The sequence below is a fragment of the Gymnogyps californianus genome, chromosome 6 (assembly GCF_018139145.2).
Source record: "Gymnogyps californianus isolate 813 chromosome 6, ASM1813914v2, whole genome shotgun sequence".
Lineage (NCBI taxonomy): Eukaryota > Metazoa > Chordata > Aves > Accipitriformes > Cathartidae > Gymnogyps > Gymnogyps californianus.
The window spans coordinates 19,861,960-19,883,875 of NC_059476.1; the positions used below are offsets into that span (position 1 = coordinate 19,861,960).

Genomic DNA, 21,916 nt, shown 5'->3' on the forward strand with positions numbered 1-21,916 from the left:
ATCCAGAACATCTTGCACACAGACTTTCCACAAAGCAGTAACTTCCTTAGTTTCAGAATTATTCATCGAACCACTGAAAGCAAACAAACCCAAGACTGTTTCTTAGTGGCTGTAGAGTGCCTAGTGCTCTGAAAGCTGTATACCAGATGATTTACACTTCATTAGGGGAAAACTTAAACAGGTGACTGGAAAGTAGACTCTTTCTCCTGATCTCCCATCACAGTTAAGGAAAGACAGAAACACTTTAACTAGAGAGAAGCTGGAATGTGTCTGAGTGAAGCGTTTCCTGGGACGTTCCTGTTGTGTTTTTGCCTAAGAGGAATGCATCTTATTTAAGTACCCACATGAGCCTCACATTTAATGTTCTTAGATCAGGGCTAGCGACATTCCTCCCTGCCAAGAGAGGAATAAGTGACTTTTTCAAATACCTGTGAGCATAGAGGTGTCTCTGTAAAACCACTTTCCTCAGGAATTCAGTCATTGCCTTTACTTCAACACTCAGCTATGCTCAAAGCATAAGATTGCTTCAAAGCCACTTTTCAAAGACTTCCCTATTACAGAAGCAGTGTGCTCCTTCTGTGGGGACTAAAGACACAGGCTTTTTCATCTTTTCTCCAAATGCCTCTTCCTCATCAACATCTTAAATCCCAAATACAAAGATGTAGATAAAACAGCATGGGTCATAAAGCCAGAGTTTCTTGTAGGAGAAAGGGAGGATGTCAACCTCTGCAGCAGCATCTCAGCTGTCACTGAAACTTGTTTGTTCCCACAGATGATCACAAAACTTTCTTCCAAGAAGTAAACGCTTAGATCATGATCGTAACGTCTATTTCAGAGGAGGAGGTTGTGACCTCACATGTGTGGAGCAAAGTCTGAGACCTCCAAACACCTCTCACGTTCAGAAGTCAAATCCCAGTTCCACTGAGATCAGTGACATGGTCTAAATAATTCATCAAAAGCATGAAAAGTAACATCATGTTAAATGCTGAGAGGCTGGGAGTAAGTGCAGGTCACTGGGGAGCTCAGAGACTTTGCAGAAGTGACAAGCCAGCGAGTTTATCTGTTCCTTAGCTGACTGCTATACAGTGCCCATGGCCCGGCTCCGGATGACAACACTGTAGCATCCCAGAGGATTGCAGAAAGAGAGGAGCCAGCACTGTCTAGTTTGCTAGGAACATCTAGTAACAAGAGAGCAGTACTGAAAAGAAGTTGTGCAGTAATTACGTCTCTCTTGCCCTCATCACCTCGCAAAGCCTCAGCTCAGATGGAACCCACTGACAACGCAGCGTCTTAAAAAATTGTCAAGGGCTTTGTAAGATACCCTATTAAGTCACAGTAGTTAAATGTCAGAGGTTGTCAAACTGATAAAACTGCTGTTAAAAAAAAAAAGTAATTGAAACATTTAAGTGAAGCAACTTATTTTCCCTGCCTGTTGTGCATTATGAAAATGGAGACAAATAAGTCTGAGACTCACCAAACACTGTGACATTTATAAAAGGTCAATTCTGTATCAGCAAAGCACAAGATCAGTACAGTAAATGCACTACTGCCTTTTTTTTGTACAGTGGAAGCTAGCAATTAGGCTGTACTCATGATAAAAATGCTGTTTAAAAAAAAAGTAGTGCTTCTGTGATGTAATTGTGTATTATGAAACGTTTGCTATAAATGAAAGCTCTGTTAACATCTCTTGTTTCAAGTTGTTCACTCTCATCCCTACTATACCTTTGCCTCTAATGTCACATGGTCAATAACTTGGAGATTTCTGGAATGGAAATATTTGCTCAACTAATTTACAAATTGCAGTTAGAGTCAGCTTCAATGGCCTCACCAATCACTTCAAGCTATAGTGTTTCATTTTGCAATCTGGTCCTGAGGCATTCTGCTGTCTACTGGAAGCATTTGCCCAGGTGTCATTAACACTGGAAGGAGATAACAGTTTTTATCTGATTGGATTCCTTTTTTCTGGGGAGTTTTGCCTCCCATGTTAATATTAATTTTTTTTCCTTTCCAATACTATCCTAAAACCCAAGCCAAAATAAGGAATATGGGATAGATGTAGCACACACATTTACATCTGGAGTAAGACATTGCATGCATCCCCTTAGAGTAAGTCAAATAAAACTTCTAAAACCGGTTTCTGCTGAAGCTCAAACAGTGTTATCTTGTAACGGTTATATGTGGAACAGGTAAAAAAAAAAGGTAAGGACAATGATTTCAAATGCATCTACTTCTACAAATTCCTTGTTTAGGTACTTGTGTAGTAGCTGCCTGTCTCTCCTAGGAATCATGAATATTGCATTCCTCTCAAAATCAGTACTAACCTCCACGTTGGCATCCACATGCAGATGTGTCTGGCTAACACCAAGCAGTTAAACTTCCAAAGTTCAAGTTTTTAATGAGGTAATTAAATACAAACACATAATTTCTGTGATGTTTTTTCACCAATCATTTTCTCCAGAACACAAACCTGGATATGACAAGTCTACAAGCAAGGAAAAAGCTTATTTGTACAGCAAGAAATACTGTGATTCTGTCGTCTTCAGAAAATAAACCCACATCATTCTATTGCCAGCTGCTCTTAAGCCAATTCACTCCTGTCAAACACTCTCAAGTACTCACTCCTGTCAGTTCCCTTCCACGCTTCAATCCTTTGAGCCATTGAATCCTTAGGAGATTGCATGGGGACATATGGCCAGCCAAAAACCTTTCCACTGGCTCATCTGACTACACGCAAAATTTTAAAGGTCACCGAGAGGAGGATTAGTACTTGGGGTTTTGCACAGAGCCTGTGCAATCATTTTTGGTGTTGTTTTGAGGTACTAACACCTGTCAGAGCAGAGATACTATTTAAGGGCTATTGACCACAGATGACAAGGAAAGAACATCTAAATCTTCCTTGATTAGTCATGCACACAGAAGCATAGCTGGATAGCTTTCTCCAAATATACACAGTCAGAATTATCCACTTTGTATGAGGTCTCCAAGATGATGAAGTATACCTGCTCATAAGGTACAATACTTTAAGGAGATCTAAAATAGACATGCTGTTTAATGTACTGAGGTATTTTATCTACACATGCTGCCTCTCCTTTATCCACCTTTTTTTTAGCCAGAATTTTCTATTCTCGCCAGTCTGACATGAAACAGCACTGGTGCATCACATCAGCAATTCATCTATGATTAAAAGGACTCCTTTTTAAAAGCAAAACACACTGTAAACAGTTGGAAATGAACCGAAAGAGGTGCAAGCTCATTTTACCCAAATCTTCTAGTTATGCAGTGAATTGAAAAAGCTGCTCTTCCAGTTAAACTCCAAAAATCTGTCTTTGTTCCCAGATAAGAGTTTCAGAACTCACCTTTCAGCAGCAATCTGAGAGTACATGGAGGCTTCAGTGCACAGCAGGAAAGGCAGAATTTGGTATTTTTAAGTTATAGAATAAGCCAAAGCTTGCTTCTCAGAATATTCTGTATTCTCATAGATCACTCAAAAATAAAACAATGTTATAGCACTTACATGAAATGTATTCTAAGTCCCTATAGCAGAATACTGGGTTTGTTTAGTGTCAACATCTCTAGAAAAAAAAAAAAAGAAAAAAGTCCAACTTTATCCATCAATACATAGATCTGTAAATATTAAATCCAGCAACTTTGGAAACAAAGTCTTCCTTAATAAATCTGATTTATACTTTTTCTTAAGCCTTGGAGGACCTCTAGTTCTGCCTAATGAATTATTCAATGGAAGTATCCTTTATCTTCATTAAAAAAGTATGTAAACTCCTGTGAAATGTTAGTGTGCAGCAACAGATGAACAGGTTACAGTAGACGTCAGTGCATATAAACCAATACTTCATCTCAGAATCCCAACTGGAGAAACAAAAGCCCGTATGACAGAGCTATATGCCGATTGCTTGTGTGCATGGGGAGTGTCATTGTAGCACGAAAAAAAGATCTGGCGGACTAGGACTTTGCCAAGAGAATATCGTGCAGCAAGGCCCCATTCTGAACTTTTTATGAAGCTTGGCTAAATGGGATGGAGAGTGGGTTAGTTTAAAACAAAGTAAAACCTTTCTGCCCCCCTGCACCTCCCAGCTGAGGTGCTCGGTGTCAGACTCGAGACTCAAGCAGTGTCTCAGCGCCATCTCCTGGGGATTTCGCTGTCATTGGCGAGACATGTTAACTGGCTTTGCAGAGACCCAAGTAGGTATGTTTTATTAAAGTATTTTTAATTTTCTTCTCTCACAGCACTAATCAAGTTTCAAGAACATTCAAGTACTTGCATTATCTACGGAAAGCTATCCGAAAGCTATCCTATTACTGACAAGTCACCCCAAAAATATTCTGCTCCCTTTTCTCACTTTAACTCCAGAGACAGTTACCCTCACTTCATGACCTGTCTGATCAAATGGTGCCACTGTTCCTCCTTCTTTTCTTTTGCCAAAGAGAAAAGCTTGACCTATATGAAGTAGGGTCCTCATATTTTCCTTCCAGAAGCCTTCATTATGTCTGTAATTGGAGTGCCATAAGGATGGCAAAAGAAAAAGCATTCACCCCAAAGAGCTGAAGTTGAGCAAGGAATAGTCTTTTCAAGATAAGGTTTAACCATTGGAAAAGTTGGGGCAGCTTGACACAAGTATAGCATAGGCTATTTTCTAAGAATTGTCCCTCACAGCATGACATGCTCAAAAAGAACTATTCAAAGACAGTGGTGTTGCTGTACAAGGCACTTTGCAGGATTCAGGTGTTACACCAGAAATAGAACCGTTTCATACTACGAAAGAGTTTCCTTCCTTGTGTGGGAAAACAAAACACCAAAGTGAGGCCAAGTCTTAAAAGTCTGTTATTAAAGTTATAAGGATCTAAGCTTATTCTCTTGGGAAAAGGAAACTTCATTTTAAGTATCAGAAGTTTTCAATGTATAGAAGAGCTTGATATTGAACTGGATAGTTTCAGAAACTAGACTTACTCAAATGGGGGTGTGGGTTGGAGGGGCGAAACTGTGGAAGTTACTGTTGCTACCCTGGGAGACTTTCCTTTGTGGGATTTGAGTTCTTGTAGGATATTGGCACTGCATGACCTAATTTCGTATATAGAAGCTCTTATTTCCCCCCTTCAGCCAATGATGCAGTGATACACACACCACACAACATTGTTGGGGTACACCTTCCTACAGCCAAGTTCTGAAGAGAGCAAGGACAATTTAAGTATTACCAGATGTCTTCTCCATGTCAAAATATAGACCAAATTTCCATTAAATGGAAATCTTAGTCTTTGCTAGGTAAAGAATTGAGCTCTCCTCCGTTAATGGACTAAAACTGTTCTCTTCGCTCTGCAAGCTAACTGAGGAACCTTACACTAAGGTAAGAATAAAATAAAGAGGAGACATATTCATGCTCAGCTTTTAGTTAACTACAGTACTTACCAGGAAGAGTCAGGAGGCAAAAGGAAAATGATGTCCTAAAATACCTTTTTGCTTCATTCTCCACCAGAGGAGCTGGAAGAAGGACAATACTGAGGTAGCCTCAGTCTTGACCAGGAAAAAAAGAAGTATTTCCCATTACTTCCAAAGAACTGAAAGTAAACATCTTTATACGTGATAGTATCAAAGAAACTGCTTTGTTAGATTATTTTTTTTATTCCCTTCATATCACACCCATGTTCTTCCTGCTCAGGAAATAATTGATAATCCTGACGTAGACAAAGGAGGTACACAAAGTATGACCCATTTTCTAGGCTACCAACATATAGGCTCAAACTCCAAGAGCTGTAGTAAGTACAGAAATCACAATCCCTTGACCAAAGCAAAGGGAACACGCTTTATTTCTGTATGTATTAAAAATTTGTAACCACGGAGTTTGATAACCAAGCCTACACCTATGAAGGAAGTTAATTTAGTGCGGTTCTTGCAATTGCAAAGGCTTACTTAGGGACAAAAAAACTAGAATAAGTGAAATAGACATACATTTTATGCATGTATATATAGCTACTCTAATGCTCAGATTATAATGAAAACACCTATTCAAATGGCTTCCAGAAAAAAGAGCTTTTCATATAGCTTCCAGATAGCTCAGCAACACTGATGAAATTTTAGTAAATACAAGAGCTTAGAAAAACTGGCAATACAGATAGAAGTACAGTAGCATCCTTGAATGTCATAGTGGCTTGACTAAGTTGAGAGATTCTACGTCCTAGTTAGTTGCATAGATAACTAAATTGCAATTTACCAGAGTAATTGAAATAAACTCTGTTAAATGTTTTGTCACTTGTTATTTACCCACGAAATCAGAAAGAAGCACAAGTTATTTGAAACTATGAAATTTTATATTTGATAGGGAGAGGAACAAACTATCAATCAGCAATTTCAGAGACGTCAAATGGCTGAAGATGTTTCTATTACTTTCCACACATTTGAATCAATAAAGAAATCATACATGCATCAAGTAATTCAGCATCCTTCCAATCCTGCATTTACCTTGCAAATGTTTTTCAGTTAAATAAGAGCTATAAGGCCATTTGACGATTTAATGATAAGCAATCAAACTGTCATTCAAGGCAACACGATGGCATATGAATTTCACTGCAGGCAAGTGCAAGGTTATACACAATGGAAGGAACAATCCAGCTAAACAGGCACATGCTGATGGGTTCTAAAATTAACTGAAACTATTCAGATAAAAAAACAAGTTAAGGGTCAAAATGAACAGCTGACTGAGAACATCTGCTAAAAATGGAAAAAAACAGACAACATGTTAAGACAAAGAATAAATCTCAAGTACTGTCCCATTGTTTAAGACTGTTATATGACTTCACCTTGTGTATTTACTGCCTCCAGCTATGAGACTTCTGTAAAATGAGCAACTTGCACCTACACTGGGTAAGAATCTTCACTGCTGTGCTCTTCTATAGCCCTGACAGATCAATCCAGATATCTGGACTAGAGATAGCAGAAAACAGGAGATCTGGAGAAGGACAAAGGGGCTCAAAGTATAAAATCCTACCTGTGAAGAGATATTAAGTGACATTGCATCTATTTTTATTTCGAATTATCTGATCATCACCTGGATTTTACATTTTTCTATTAGAATGAAAAGAGGGAAGAAAGAAATGGCAATACCAAGCATAAGCTAATGAAAAGGAAATCTAAGTTCTCATTCACAGAGACAGAAGTTGAAGACAAAAAGTTGAAGCAATGGAAGAGCTGAATGATTTGTGAATCAGGCCGACTTTGCCACTTTCAAGTTAGAAAGAACAAAACATTAATCTTTGTTAGGGACAAGATATGGAAGAGTATAGGGGTACCACTCCATTTTACAGTTGGGAAACTAGAGAAGCAACTTAGTATGCGAATCTGATCTTACAGGTCAGGATCTACAGAACTGAACTACATATTACCCTTGTGAAGAGACATTTCATGCTCAAACAATCTACTGGAGAACAGTAGAGAAAACTGTATCAGAGTTTGTTGCCACTGAACTGACTCGTAGCATTGTTGTCCACATTTAAGCTATAGTCACATAAAAATTAAAGGAAATCTACTTCTACTAAAGAAATGACTAATGACCATTTTTACATTGATCTGCATTTTTAAAGATATTACATTTGTGATTAAAGCTAAACTACAACAGGTATTTAAAGTCACTTTATTTCTTTCAAGAAAAACAATTTTAATCTCATGTTTGTGTCAATGAGTCAATCTGATTTTTTTCTTCAATCAAACAAAAGACAATACAGAACAGCAGTCCAAGAAAAACAAACAAACAAAAAACCATTTATAACTTAAATCATGGAATCATTTCTGAAGGACAGTAAGGTTGCAGCTGTACTATAAAAAAAATGAATAACACTTATCTGGCTGTATGAGCAAACTATCACTGCCTCTACAGACCAACTGGTTGTTGCTGATGAACCAGTATGGCTTGGAGGAAGGGCTGGGGGTGGGGGGGGAGGGTGCGGAATATCTCAGACTGGATGTTGACAGAGAACTTCTGAAAAATTTTTGTTGTCAGGCCAATACCAAACCTCAAAAGGCAATCTTGTAAAAAAGATACCCTTCCTATGGTGCTAAACACTATGTATGGGCAAAACAGATTGATAAGGAACTCTTTAAACAGAAAGATATCACAGAATCATAGATATGATGGGTGAAACAGACCAGAATGCAGTAATAATCAAAATAATGCAATAGACCAAGTAAAAACAATGTTGTATGGTTGGCAGTAATTAAGAAAATAAAAATAAGAAAGCTGCATGAGCAAGAAGTTAGAGTAAATGATCGCTTACTGGGATCGTCTTGCTTCCTCCATGTCAAGGGCAGGTCATTGTCAAAGTAATTTCAGCTCTTTCTGAAAGACAACCAGTGCTGTTCTTCAAACAATGCAAAATCTTATGAAATACAGTCACTGCCTGTGACTTAAGTGAATGCTACATTGATGAAACCAAAAGTGTTTTAAATGTTTACTCAGTTACTGATTATAAGCTGAAACCTTACTATATAAAAGGTAGCTGTTCTAGTTGAGCAGAACTGGATGGTTAGAATAAAATGTCAAATGTCTATCTGAGAGTAGGTCACTTCTAATAGCAGATTATAATTATTTATGGATATTAGAATCCCCAAAGAAAGAATATTATGCTTATAAATTACTTAATTTAGAAGAGTAAATAGAAGGCAGTTAAAACAACACAAGTGATGAAAAACATCATATTTCTCCACATAGTGCCAATTCCTTAATTTTGTCCCTTCACAGAATTTTTTTTAAATATTTTTAAACAATTTAAGGATATACAAGTTTTGATGTGCACTCATTTTTTTCCACTCAAAGTTATGGTAGGTATACTGGCCACCTGAAAAAAGCAACTTAAACCATTCCACACAGGCATAGTTCTTACTGCACAATGGGTAAATTATGAATGCTTCCAAAGACACCATTCCTAAAAAAAAAAAAAAAAAGATTCAGACACAAGCTTTCTTGAACAGCATTTCAGCTTTAATGGAGTCAGAACTGGAAACCATCAGAACAATTCTATACATCTATATACAGACCTTGGAGCAGGATTAAGTATCTATCACTTCCTATATACAATCAGCTGAAATAATGCAATGGAAATATACCCTAACTAGGAAATACAAACATGCTTACTAGGAAATACAAACATGCTTTTGCAGGATTATTTAGCTGGTTTTGATCGTAGCCGTCGCTTGATGATTAGATGATCGCTTTCCTTCTCTTTTTGTTCTATAAAGTTCTGAAAAAGATGGTATTATTTCAAGAGTTACTCAGCATTTCTTCACAGAAAAATTACATGCACTTCTAGACTTATGTAAGCAGCAACATGGTTTTTCCGAGAAGCTGTTTTCAGAATGAAACTTCCCTATTACCTTTTAGTTAGAGGTCTCCAGGATAAAGAGACAGTTTTAGTGCATCATAATAGGCAACAAATACTGGGAACGTACAAAATTCCATTTTTGCTGAAACAAATACCAAAGTCCAAAGAAAAATTTGATCCGAAAGCAGCTCTCACTTCTAAAGTCTAATACTCATTTTGTGAAACAGGAAGTGTTCAGAAAACGTATTTTTAGCTTAAATTCCTTTAGCTTTCTCTGACTTTCCCGGGATTCAGTCTTTCACTTCTCCTTTCACTTCCAAGCTTCTTAGCTTCTTTTGCTCTGCATTTCTGTCATTTTCTTCATCCTTCTACAGACAGCATTTTGGTTCCTGCCTCCATTCATACAATTTACAGAAAATTCAACAGGATATCACAGTATGGGCAAACGCTCACCATAGTGAGGGGAAGAAAGGATTGAACAGAATGAAGATATGTACTTCCCACAGAGCAAGAGTATGCTCAGCACTATAGTTACTGTCAAAACCATAAAGTTGGATTTCAGAAAAAATACATCAAGCTCTGTCCTATAAGACTCTTTATGGGCTGGCTTAGACAGGGCAACACAATTTAAGCACACCCAGAACGCTATCTAAACTGTGCTTTGGAAAGGCATGGATGTATCCACATCCTAAAGTAACCCAAATATCAGCTGGGCGTAAATGGAATCAGAAATTACCTTAGGTGCTCAATTGCCCTGCAAAGTTAATTGTACATGCAGACCTTTATCTTTAGTGTTTCAATCATGCTATTCCAAATCTATGGATCCCTTAATGGTCTCTATTTCTATTCTCCCTTTTTGCTACACTTAAATGAACACCAACTACTGGAAAAACAAATTAAGACTCAACTGCTGCAGTAGAGGAAAAAGTAATCCCCCACATACCACAACTAAGATATCTATGAATCCAAATTTAAAGATATCTCCATGATTGCTGTATCACCTATACAGTAAGTCAGCAGTCAAACACAGATAGGTGAGAAAAATGGAGAAAATTAAGTAAAACAGCAGGAAGAAAAGACCAAAAGGAACGGTTAGCTAGAATCAAGAAATAAGTCAGTACTTTCAAACCTCTTCTGCAACTTGATCAGAACTTCAGGTTTGTTCTGTCCCCCTAATAATTTATTTTAAGCCAAGATTACAGAAATACATTACAGCAGACAGAACAGTAACCTGTAATCACTTACCGAAGAAGCAGGGATATCTAGAGGGCAAGAAATGTCAGTTGAATACAGCTTTCTCTTAGCTCGTTTTGGCTTGAGTTCATTTTCTTTGACAGTTTCTGGTTCTGCAGACTTGGGAGAGCTTATTGTTGCAATCAGCTTCTTTGCTAGAAGAAAAATTTTATCATAAATCAACGTCTTACTGGTTTTGTGAGTCTCAAAATTAATGAATAAAGTAAGCTTTATTAAGAACAGTTTAAAAGTTAAACAGATGTAGTCTGAAGTTTAAATATAAAAATTCAGAAGTGGTATTTGACTACCATAGTTTTCTATAGCTGGAAACAGTTTTCTATAGCTTCAGATGCAAAACCTTAAAGGACACATTTAAATAGCACATTAAAAATCAATTAGGATTCACATTTTACTAGAAGTTAAACACTTCAACAGGAGTTGAACAACAGGTTTAAATTCTTTGTGCTGACATAAGCACAGGGTAGAGACAATTTTCTCTATATACTTGTAGAGTTTTATCAAACTAGTACTAGCTCTATAAAGAGACGAATGTATGCATATTATGAGGTAGAAGGAAAGAAGAAATCCCGAACAATACTAAGTTATGCATAAGAGGAAAAAAATACAGGACATGGTAATAAAAGTTACAAACTAGAACTCATTTGCTCAAATTAAGTATTTTCAGGGCAAAATTTTGAGTAGTCTGAATTTGGCTTCCATTGATAATGATATGTGGTCCTCATGGAACCAATCTGACAAAACCTGGAAAATTTTAGAAAACCCACTATCATCATCTAGACTATCTTACTTATCTGCTGTAAGATGCACTCTGAAGCAAGTCAAGTTTTCAAGTTGGTACAGAGAACTTAATTTTAACTGTCCACATTGAATAATGACTGACCTTGTTTTAACCAACCAAATAAGTGTCTTTTAGAATTTAACACTGGTGATTCCTTGTGCCCTCTGTTAATTTTATTTTTTTTTTAAAAACACAGTTAACTCAGAGGTCATGTCTTACTGTAGCAAAGAATAAAAATGTATTCTTCAATGGAAAGTCCTAGCAGTTAATCTTTCCAAGGCTATGCTTAAACTTAACGAAATCCATTAATTGCTTCATAGTCAGTTTATTGAAGTCTTCCAAATATTTTCATGAGACACCAGCTTTCAGATTCTGTAGAACTCATCTTCCCCTCCCACATACGTACCTCAAAAATCATTAATACAGTTTCCACAGAAACAAGGAGGAGGGGGGGAAGGGGAAAGAGGGATTGCTTGTAGAACTAGGTAAGATATGGAGTTTGGATTCAGCTCTCGATTTTTTTAGAGCAGTAGGGCAAGTTTCTGAAAGTGCCTTTAACCGTTTTACTGTAAGCAAGAACAAAGTAACTCAGACATTTTGAGCTTAACAGTTATCATTGTTTTTATGATAAATATATATGCACATATTCCACACTGTGTCCTTTCATTCCACCTGGTTTACCTTTCATACTTAACCTAAACTTTAGAACCGTGTGGTCCTTGCGATCAAGACACCCTTTCTACTCTGCAAGATTCAATATAGCAGGCCCCAGTTCAGACTCCATTATTTCATAAAGGAATGAACAACTTAATGCAGCAGACATGTCCTTTAACAACATATACATTAATAGATTACAGTAGAGAAAAGCCATTCTACAATTCCCAGAGAACACGAAATAAGCCTTATTTATTCTGTACAAACCTTTAGAGTGAATAACAGTAGGAGAACTTTGGAAAAAATCTCCAATTTTTTGTAGTGTTCCATCTTTCTTTTTAGCTGACTTCTTACTTGAAGTAGATTCTTGCTTTCTTAAGGGGTATTCTTTTCTAAATGACTCTGTAGTAGACATCTGTACAGAAATACAAGATCATTGTTTGAGTTGAAAATTGACTTATCTTGAAGTTTAATTCCATTTTATTTGACTTCAATGTTATTTTCAAGCTGACATTTTGAGCTTTGCTACTGACACCTCTATTCATTATACTAACGACACTACCATAGCAAGCAATGCAGACAATCTCATTTTATACCCAGAAGAAAAAAAAATTGTCAAAGTTTCACGGAACACATTTTAGGGCATGAGTAATATAGGAAACAAATAGTTTCTTTAAAAAAAGTAGATTCAAAGTTGTAGAGTATTTCATTAGACTAGCTGTTCTAGTTATAAATAAGAGGAAACTGATGGGAAAAATAAATCTACTATCTACCCTCTGAACCTGCCCAGGTTACTACTAAGGCCTAAAATTATCATGCATATAGATGACATGAACCTTAGTTTTACTTCAAAGGCATTGCCTATAACATCACATATACTAATAGTATGTTCAAACTAGTCTTCATAACTATTCGATATGTAACATCCTTCCCTTTGAATCATTGTACACTGCAGCTAGTACACAGTCTTGGCAAATACAGACTTACTCTCTTTCGTTAGCTCATAGAGTTTAGTAGGAAGACAACATAAGTGTTTAAGAATCCTATTCAAGTACATAGATAAGGGTAAAATACTGTTGCATAAGAATGCTTGCTCCTTTCACAAGTCCACCTTTATAGAAAAGGCCAAACTAACTTCAAAAATAGAATAAAACCAAACCATTTTCTTGCTGCTTGTAGAAGGCGAATTAGTCATAGCAGGTTTTGCATTTTTCTTGTTCTCACTTTTCACAAAATCCTAAGAAAATAAATATGACAAATTTTAACTAGGATTCTTCTGGAAAGAACAACAATTATTTATATTACAGAAGCAGCCACTGTTTAAATGCTATGACTAACAGTAGGGAGGCACTGGCTAATACTGAATAGCAATAACTATTCAAATGTGAATTAAACGCTAAACAAACTTGTGGAAGGGAACTAGAAATACCTGTAGTCAAACTATTCTGACATTTACTATTTTCTTCTCTCCATTACTTCCTATACTTTTGGCCTTAAGATATTTGACAAGCAAACACACAAATTGAAATTAACTCAATAAATCTAAATGTAAATTCAGATTTACGGTGACAACTACAAAAACAGGTTGGTAGCATAGTACCATTGTTAAGCTGTCATTAAAAGATGTCTTCTATCTTGCGAAGTGGTGCCAAGAGATTTCAGATAACTGATAGCCATACCGACTGATAACAGCATCAGAAAAGGGAAAGAGGATTTTGTTCTTTGTTTAATTAGAAGGGAGTCTCTGCAAAAGATTTGGTTTTGTTTGTTTCTAAAAAACAAGGGGTTTTTTTAGAAATTTGAGATGAACAGGACGTGGTTATTTTAGCACCACAGGTTTCCCCTCAGTCCTTAGTTTCAGTACTGACAAAGTGCTTTTCAGTTTTAGGAAATTTAAAAAACAAATTGTGTCTTCAGTAGACTTGTGACAGTTAAAGTTACTGAATCATTTTATAATCTATTTCTGTTTGGCATATGTAACATGAAAATAATATTTAAGAGTAACATTCAGGCGAATAAAACAGCAGTAGGTCATACCTCATCCATCTCTTCACTCTTCCTTTTCTTTCTTGGCTTGAGCATTTTAACTGTAACTGGCAAGGTACTGCCCTGGTGCTTCACCTCCATCTTATTGGGTTGCAGAGGTGTGAACTGGATTTCCATCTCTGGTTTTGGGAACCGACTAGTTTTTCCATTTTCTGTGGACACTTCAGAAGAGTCAAGGACAATTTCTGAATGGTCCTGCAAGCACATGGAAATTTTAAGAAAACAAGTTTTAAAAAAACTATGAGTTAAAAACTATAATACATATCCCTCCCCAGTGGATAGCAAAGTAAGCATTCCATTTTCCAGCTGCTAGCTTTCAGAACACTTATAATAGAAGTGAAGAAATCTACTTCAACTACAGCAGAGTTTAACTCTTATTTTCTAAAACTTTTTTGTTAAATTCTAAAAAGTTAACATTTTTATCTACGAGCATAGAACTTAAAGTTTTCCTTGCTGGACTCAGCCTGATACTTTGTTTCCAAGTAATTTTCCTCAAGGGCAGAGACAGCTAGTCGCAGCTAGCAGTAGTAGAATTGACATGATTTTCTTCATCTTAACTCTTCTCCTCCTTAGGAACTAGGCAGTAATAGGAGCTTTTGAGAGAAAAGTGTAATCTTTCTCTAGGTTATCTTTAGGGAGCTTTCCCTTCCCTTTCTACACTAGAGAAGTTAACTGTGTAAGTAACAAGGTCCAATTGGCAAGCTACAAGCCAAATTCAAACTATGAGAGACTTCTACATCATTATTGTTCTCTGGAAGAAGAGCAGGCATTCAGGCAGCATCATTGCCAGCAAGCTGAAGACCTTGTCTTGTACCTGCTTACAACAAAACTGCAAGAACTGCACAGTGAAGGTGGGATGGAAAGGTCAGTTTGCACAACTCTTCTTCCCCAGCAGCACTTACCTTCCACGATCCACCTAACCCTGTTTTTCTTAGCAAAACCAGCAAGAAAGTCAGAGCTGTGGCCTCCCTAGCTCCTGCACGTCTGTGGCAGATGTTCAGCTGCTGGCTAGCATGCAAAAACAAATCCAGCAGCTGTTTGAATGAAACCTGGAAGATAAGCTGCTGAGGTTGGTGGTGGTGAGAAATGGCAGGTGGCTGCTACTACTCCTGCTAGTAGGGTCCCAAACAGACTAGCTACTGTTGCTTCTTATGCTGGTTCACCCTGAAGGGTACCCTTCCTCCTCTCAAAAAGGAAAATGATCAGAGCTCAGGGAAAGCCAAAAGGTAGTCACCTTCTTCAACAGACTCTGCTGGGATTCTGAGTGGGAATACCAGCACCACTGCATTGCCAAGAATGGAGCTGGCTAATAAAAACATTTTTCCTTACAACTGCTACTTCATGAAAGAGTTAGCAATCAAAAAGTTACATAGGAATGCTTGGTGTCATTAGCTAACAAAGCTACACACAGGAATCCTGCAGTGGAAGAAAGCAAATCCAATTTGCCCTGCTATTGCTCATCCATTTAAAAGGGTTTATATTTTTTTTTTCAGGTGACTTATCTAATAATCAGCCACTTCATAAGCATCGGTGAGAGGTAAGTTTTCAAGAGCACACAGTTGAAGTCAGTTATAATTATTCACATGATTATGTTATACAGCTTTTATTTCTACCAAAAGCCACTAAATCAGGTGATCTGATCCCCAAGAAAGGGATTTGCAGAATAAAGCTTTAGAATTGTTCAGGCAACAGGACACATTTTCTTCCTTATTCTGCATTTAGCAAAATCCATACAACTGCGTACAATTTTCAAATTTAAAGTTTTATACCAACCTCACTTAGTGAAGAGGCACTGCTAGGACATCGAGACAATGAATAATTCTCTTTAACTTCATCATATCTTACTTGAATACTTTGTCCAGCTATAGGATTAGTCTTGCTTTGTTTTTCCATAAACTGTAAATATTTAGAATGAGTAAAGATTATGCTAGACTGTAAACCTCAAAATATTTTGAGTTTTCTAAAGTTACAATATAAAAGCTCAAGTGCAGACAACTAATGAACATCTGGGCTGAAAGACAACACAAGTTTAAGGCAGTAACGTCTACTCACAATGCGATCATAAGATGTGCCCTGCTGGGTCTCACCAATAGTCCATTTAGTTCACTATTCTGCCTCCAAGAGTGGCAAAGGGAGATGCTATTTAAGGATAACATGCGTGATCCTGGTCACCTTGTCATCTGTTCACTCCATACTCTCCCAGCACTCTCAGTTGTTGCATTAGAAGCGTCAGAGGGTACACCTCTGCCTAATCCTCAGAGTATCCATTTACGAATACATTTATGGATTTCTACTACAAGTTTTTCTAATCCCTGCTGACAGTACCTGTTTCCACCACCTCCAGAAGATCACTAGCTGCTTCATACAGGAATATGTTATTTTAACTGTTTTAAAATTAGGGCAAGCTTTATCTATATAGCACTAGCTGAACTGATGAAGCAGCAAGAAACTAGCCAGAGAGTTTTATTTGGCAGTAGACAGGAAAGAGATGAAGAGATACATTTTGGTATTCAGTCCAGTTCTGCAATAAGAGGAGAATCGCATCGTCTAGCAGCCAGGGGAGAAACTTCTAGGAAATCCATGTTCAGCCCTGTTCGTTATTAATTAGCAATGGAGCTACATAGCATTAATTCAGTTTAGCAGGAGAACTACCTCATTAAATACTGTTCATGTAGCACACAAGGGTTCAGTCAGAAGTCTCAGTACAGTTGCAAACCTTTGCATATTTCCTGAACAAAAATTAAAAGTTGATCTTTTCTTTGTGTAAACTTCAAATATTGGTTTGGTTTTAAGTGGGATGCAAGATACTGTTTTGTTCTTGTGAACCCCCATATGGGCTGGCAGCTCTAATTACAGAATCATCTCTATTGCCACACTATAGGTGATATCAGGAAAGTTGTTTCAGCTGAAATCCCCTTAACACTGACATAACCAAACTGAGATGACACTACAAATATTATGTCTCCAAATCTCTAGAACCTAGTTAACCTAGTTAACTCGTTTATTCCCTCAGGTACATAAGTTCTATAATGTAGATAGAGGTGGTATTCTATTAACTAAAGTACTTTTTTTCTGAGAGCGAGCGTGAAAGAAGGAGAGAGAAAGAATGAACAAGAACTCAGAACTGAAGATAAAGTACAAAAACTACGAAAAGTAACCTTGGGGAGATTCCCAATGTTGCTGAAATATATACTGAGAAAACAACAAAACAAGAGTTATTAACAACATATCATTAATACATACTTTCTATAAATATAACAAACATACCTCTTTGTTTACAGACTGATCTGTTTTATCTTGTCCTTCTTCAGGTAAAGGTACTTCTGCCAGAGACTGAAGACTTTCATGGTTAATGCATTGTTTCAATTCCTTTATAAAGTCATCTTTCTCAGCCAGCTGTTTTCTTAGTTCTTCTATATCAGCTTCCTTATCCTAAGAAACATAGCAAAAATTGCCACAAATTGCAGGACTGGCAAAAGAAATTAACATACACACGAGCATCATTACGATTACTTGGTAGCATCAGTTTTAGAATTGCAGGCTAAAACAGTCAGCTATCCAACAAAGCACCAGTTATTTCATGTATGAGTGGCCACTAGTTAAAGTGAAGAAAAGTCACATAACAGCCTAGGAAGATGTAATGCAAAATTTTTTCATTTTACTCTACATAAGTAGAGTTATAAGAAGTTCACCTCCCATTTGTTCATGAAGTCCTTGGTGCTGTGAAAAAGGCAGCAAATGTGACAGTTGTTTCAGATTTCCAGTCCAACTTTGCAATCAAAGTATCAAATAGATTTGAGTGTTTATTTGAACTACTACATATTTTGAAACTGCAGTCACTGTTCCAAATTCAGTTTCAAAAAAAAATAAGGCTTTTTTTTTTTAAATTAGCTGCAAATGGTTTAAATACAACAGTGTTTAAGAACAAAAAACAGAGCCAAAATGCAAAGAGCAAGTATAGTGTTCAGCAGAATTAATGGATTTAAAAACAAACAAACTAATCACAAAGGAACAAGAGAGATGACCTTTCCTGAATCCTTTAGAGCAGCCTCTTTCAGTTCTGCTATTTCTTTATCTTTTTGTATCATGTTAGAAGCCAAAGTCTTGAGCTGCACTTCCAAAGCTTCTACTAATTTATCTCTTTCTTCACGCCACTTTTGAAGATTGCTGTCCTTTTCTACCAGCTGTGCAGCAAGTCTTTCCTAAACGAGGAAAAAATAGGTTAGAATTGAACACCACTTCTACACACTGTCTGAACTGTTCCGATAGTTTGGTTTTTCATAGTTAGTACTATTTTATGTCCTTAGTAAACTTGAGAGCCTATGTGGATCTTAAAAAGCTCACATAGAACTAGTTTCACTACAAATACGCAAAAGCAAACCATGCTCCAGTTAGAAAATCTGTATCTATATTTATACTCTTTGTGAAGAGAATTTTTGGTAAGAACCACCACTTCTGTTTGCTCACTTTGTGATTTTATTATTAACAAGTCTCAGGCAAGCAAAATCACAGACAATGGGAAAGTAGTCCTAAGCTCCTAACATCCTCCTGTACTGATTGCAGGTCCAGAAAGTCATTGCTAGCTACTTCTAGATGCAAATATAGTTTTAGATTGTACAGATTCATATAATAATTTCATATGCTTAAGAAGTTACAACCTTGACACAGTCCAGTAAACAGACAATGTATCCACCTCGTTATTAACTATCAGTTACTCTACTTTGAAAGTGATATGGGAGCAAATCCACTAGCATTTTGACCAAGTATTTTTACTCTATATCTGGAAAGAAGCTTTTTTTTTGTCAGCTTCTGCTTGTTTTTTCTCTTCCTTCTAAAGCCTCATAGGCTTGCTATTTTCTTTTTTTTTTTTTTTTTAAAGAAAAGCCAAGCAACAAATCTTGTTTTTCAAAGTATGTTCTTAGCTTCATTAAGTAGCAATTCATTTAAGTGTAGGTTACTTATTGGTGTTCTACGCACAAGATGAAGTTTGAAGAATTCATAGTGAGGTGGTGGTGATAGGATAGAAAGGAACAGGCAAATTAACTTCCATTATGTATTATGCTTTTTCATTTTGTGACCCTCCTATTCTTCCCTTTTCATATTGAGAAGATCTCATCTAGGCTTTGTCATGTGATAAAGTGAGGGGAAAAAGGACATCTACCCTCAAGCGCCCACACTGTTAACACTTGACATGAGATTTGCTCTGTACTAAAGACTTACACTAGAGGACTCTGCTGAGACCTCCAGTCACTTACAATTTCTGCTTGTAGCCCTACATGACGTTCTCGGTCCTCCGCAAATTTTCTCATTTCTCTGTTGCGATGGCTCTCAGCTTCTTTTACTTGACTTATGAGTCCCATTTTTTCCTCCAGCCACTTCTTTCTATCAGTTTGATACTTTGCCTCATTTTCCTATTTTAATGAAACCAGAAATAAAACCATAGGTAGAGATAAGCAAAAAAAAAGTCTTAAAATCCAGATTACCATTGAACAGATTTGTTTCAAAAAAGATAACAGAAATACCAGCACAGTTTTAGTCCAGCATATTCCCAAAAGTGCAAGTATTACATTCTCATTCGTTCTTCTCCATTGAACAAAATCAACAATTTTCAGCACTTATTCAGACTGGCACGTCTTCATGGAACAAAATTTTTTTCTTCTAAAAATGCTCTAGGTAAGTCACAAACACTATAAAAGTTACACCAGAAGTAATGGTAAAGAGACCCTTTTAACTTACAAATTCCCAATCTTTTATACTGCCTTACAGGAGATGTTAGAAAATTTACTTCTACTTCAAGACTAAAAGGCAAAGAATGCAGTACAACTTGAATGGCAGGCAGAGATAGTGCATACCTAAGAATGTCACTTCAATCCACAGCAACTTTGCCTCCTTTTCTATCACAATCAAACCTTTTGTCAGACATTCTCCCACATAAGACAGAAGGCACCTGAAAAGCTGATTGAAAAAAAGTCTACTTTCTAATCCAAGGAGAATTAGAGGTAAATCCTCAGTCTAACAGGAGGGGCTTACACATCATACAGCAAGCGCAAGATCTTGAAAGAGTTTGATTTAGTTGCCCAAGCAACTGACAGGAAAGAGGTTCGGAACAGATATCAGGAGTTGGATTGGTTAAGACAACTGTAAGAGGAGCCCAGCTACAGAAGCACCATCCATGGTAGCATAACGTAGTGAAGGGTGCACTCCATTATGGGGCATCAGTGATGCCATATATTACAAAGACACCGCATCCAGACTTTGCTGCACTGATGCACTGCAGCTTTTACAGGAGGTTTCCTTTACCAGTGTAACAACTTGCCGTATCATGCCCTAGCTCTTGAAGATAGTGACACAAAAAAAAAATTTAGACTCCTAAATGAAAGTTATGGTTTTAATCCTAAGTATGAAATACGTCACCATATTTTACCTTCAGTTCTTTTTGCAGCTTTATTAATTCCTCATTTTCATTTATGTTTTTCTCCTCATTTTTGCTCATCTTTGGCTGCCAGTCACTATGGCTCTGGTTATTCAGCTCTGTATATTTCTGCTTCCATGCTTCCAGTTCTAGTCAGTACACAAAATGAGGTTACATAACGTATAGTTTCAAATGTGTATTTGACCACATTCACATCCTTCTACTAAAGTTACTTGGATTTATCAGCTATGACCACAAAGGGACAACAGAAACCTTTAACTGTTAGAAGTTTGTTATGTACTACATAAAGTTAATGCCTAAATAACAGTCAACAAATAAAACCAGAAATTTAAAGCAGCTACCACAATACATCCAAAACAATTTTGCCTCCTTGCTCCGTTTCTATGGAGAGATTACCCCAAGCTAATCTGTTGGTCTCTTCTAATTTGGCTTCAAGCACTTGATCTTGTTCAATCTGAGTCTGTTCTTGTTCTTCTAATGTCATCCGCATATCTTCAATTATTTTTTCCTTCGCACACAGATCTGAAGATTTGAAAATAAATTTACAGATAAGCACCCTCCTAGTTCCCACCATTCTCTCCCAAAGTGCCTTCATTACAAGTTGTTTCCCATTCCCTGAAATCAAAAGCTCTATTAGAAAGAAATAGAGCATCTCTTCTGAACTATCCAAATCCAAAAATTCTTAAGTGATTCTCATCAACTTGATTTAGGTGAGCGTTTCAGTGTTAACGTCAGTCAGACTATGGCTTGTATCATATGAGAAACTAACCATTGTTTAACTGCTAAATGTTTATCAAACCTGCAGAAACTGTTATTGTGATAGTTCATGTTTCGGTATTTGATTTTGTTCAAACGGCCAACTAAAATGGCAAATAGATAACAACATTTAATAAGTTAACACTGACACAGCAAATCCACACTTTCTCTGGGGCTTATGTATCTTATTCTGAGGCTGTTTCTTTGCTTATTCTGAGGCTGTTTCTTTGCTTATTCTGAGGCTGTTTCTTTGCTTATTCTGAGGCTGTTTCTTTGCTTTCAAATATACCTGCTAATAATGATTCAATAAAAATTAGTTCCTGACTGTAACGTTTTAATGTCCAGGTTGGAGTTTCTCAGTATTTTAAAATATAAATATGCAAGACACTCCAAATTTGTTAACAATGTGACAACTCATTATGTTGCCATTCCACACCAAAAAAATGGAACAATAATTGCTTTTTCTGACCTTTACATGTTTTCTCATACTGTTTGGACATTTCTTCCAGCTTCTCATTATTCAACTGCTCCTAAATATCACATTGAAAGCAAAGTAAAGAAAACGTGTTGAAAGAAACAAATATACATGCTAGAAATGAGTAGTTATTCATTCTGAGCTTTAATAAATAAAGAATATAGTATTTAAGAAAAACAGTCCAGAATAAATAAGTTTT

At 36.7% G+C, this 21,916-nt stretch overlaps 1 protein-coding gene across 2 annotated transcripts in view; it reads right to left on the minus strand.

Moving 5' to 3' along the window:
• Positions 1-8,968: 8,968 nt before the first annotated feature.
• KIF20B (kinesin family member 20B) overlaps positions 8,969-21,916 on the minus strand; it is a 41,495-nt gene continuing 28,547 nt past the window's right edge. The window contains exons 23-34 of one of the 2 annotated variants that reach the window (XM_050899172.1): positions 21,712-21,772; positions 20,883-21,008; positions 20,478-20,614; positions 19,309-19,464; positions 18,079-18,255; positions 17,321-17,485; positions 15,827-15,949; positions 14,045-14,248; positions 13,167-13,244; positions 12,275-12,422; positions 10,567-10,709; positions 8,969-9,240 (exon numbers count right to left, since the gene is read on the minus strand). In XM_050899172.1, coding sequence (XP_050755129.1) covers positions 9,163-9,240; positions 10,567-10,709; positions 12,275-12,422; positions 13,167-13,244; positions 14,045-14,248; positions 15,827-15,949; positions 17,321-17,485; positions 18,079-18,255; positions 19,309-19,464; positions 20,478-20,614; positions 20,883-21,008; positions 21,712-21,772 — 1,596 coding nt within the window. In that variant the 3' untranslated portion in view covers positions 8,969-9,162. The remainder of the gene's footprint in view (positions 9,241-10,566; positions 10,710-12,274; positions 12,423-13,166; positions 13,245-14,044; positions 14,249-15,826; positions 15,950-17,320; positions 17,486-18,078; positions 18,256-19,308; positions 19,465-20,477; positions 20,615-20,882; positions 21,009-21,711; positions 21,773-21,916) is intronic. The other variant, XM_050899174.1, reaches the window with a different exon arrangement.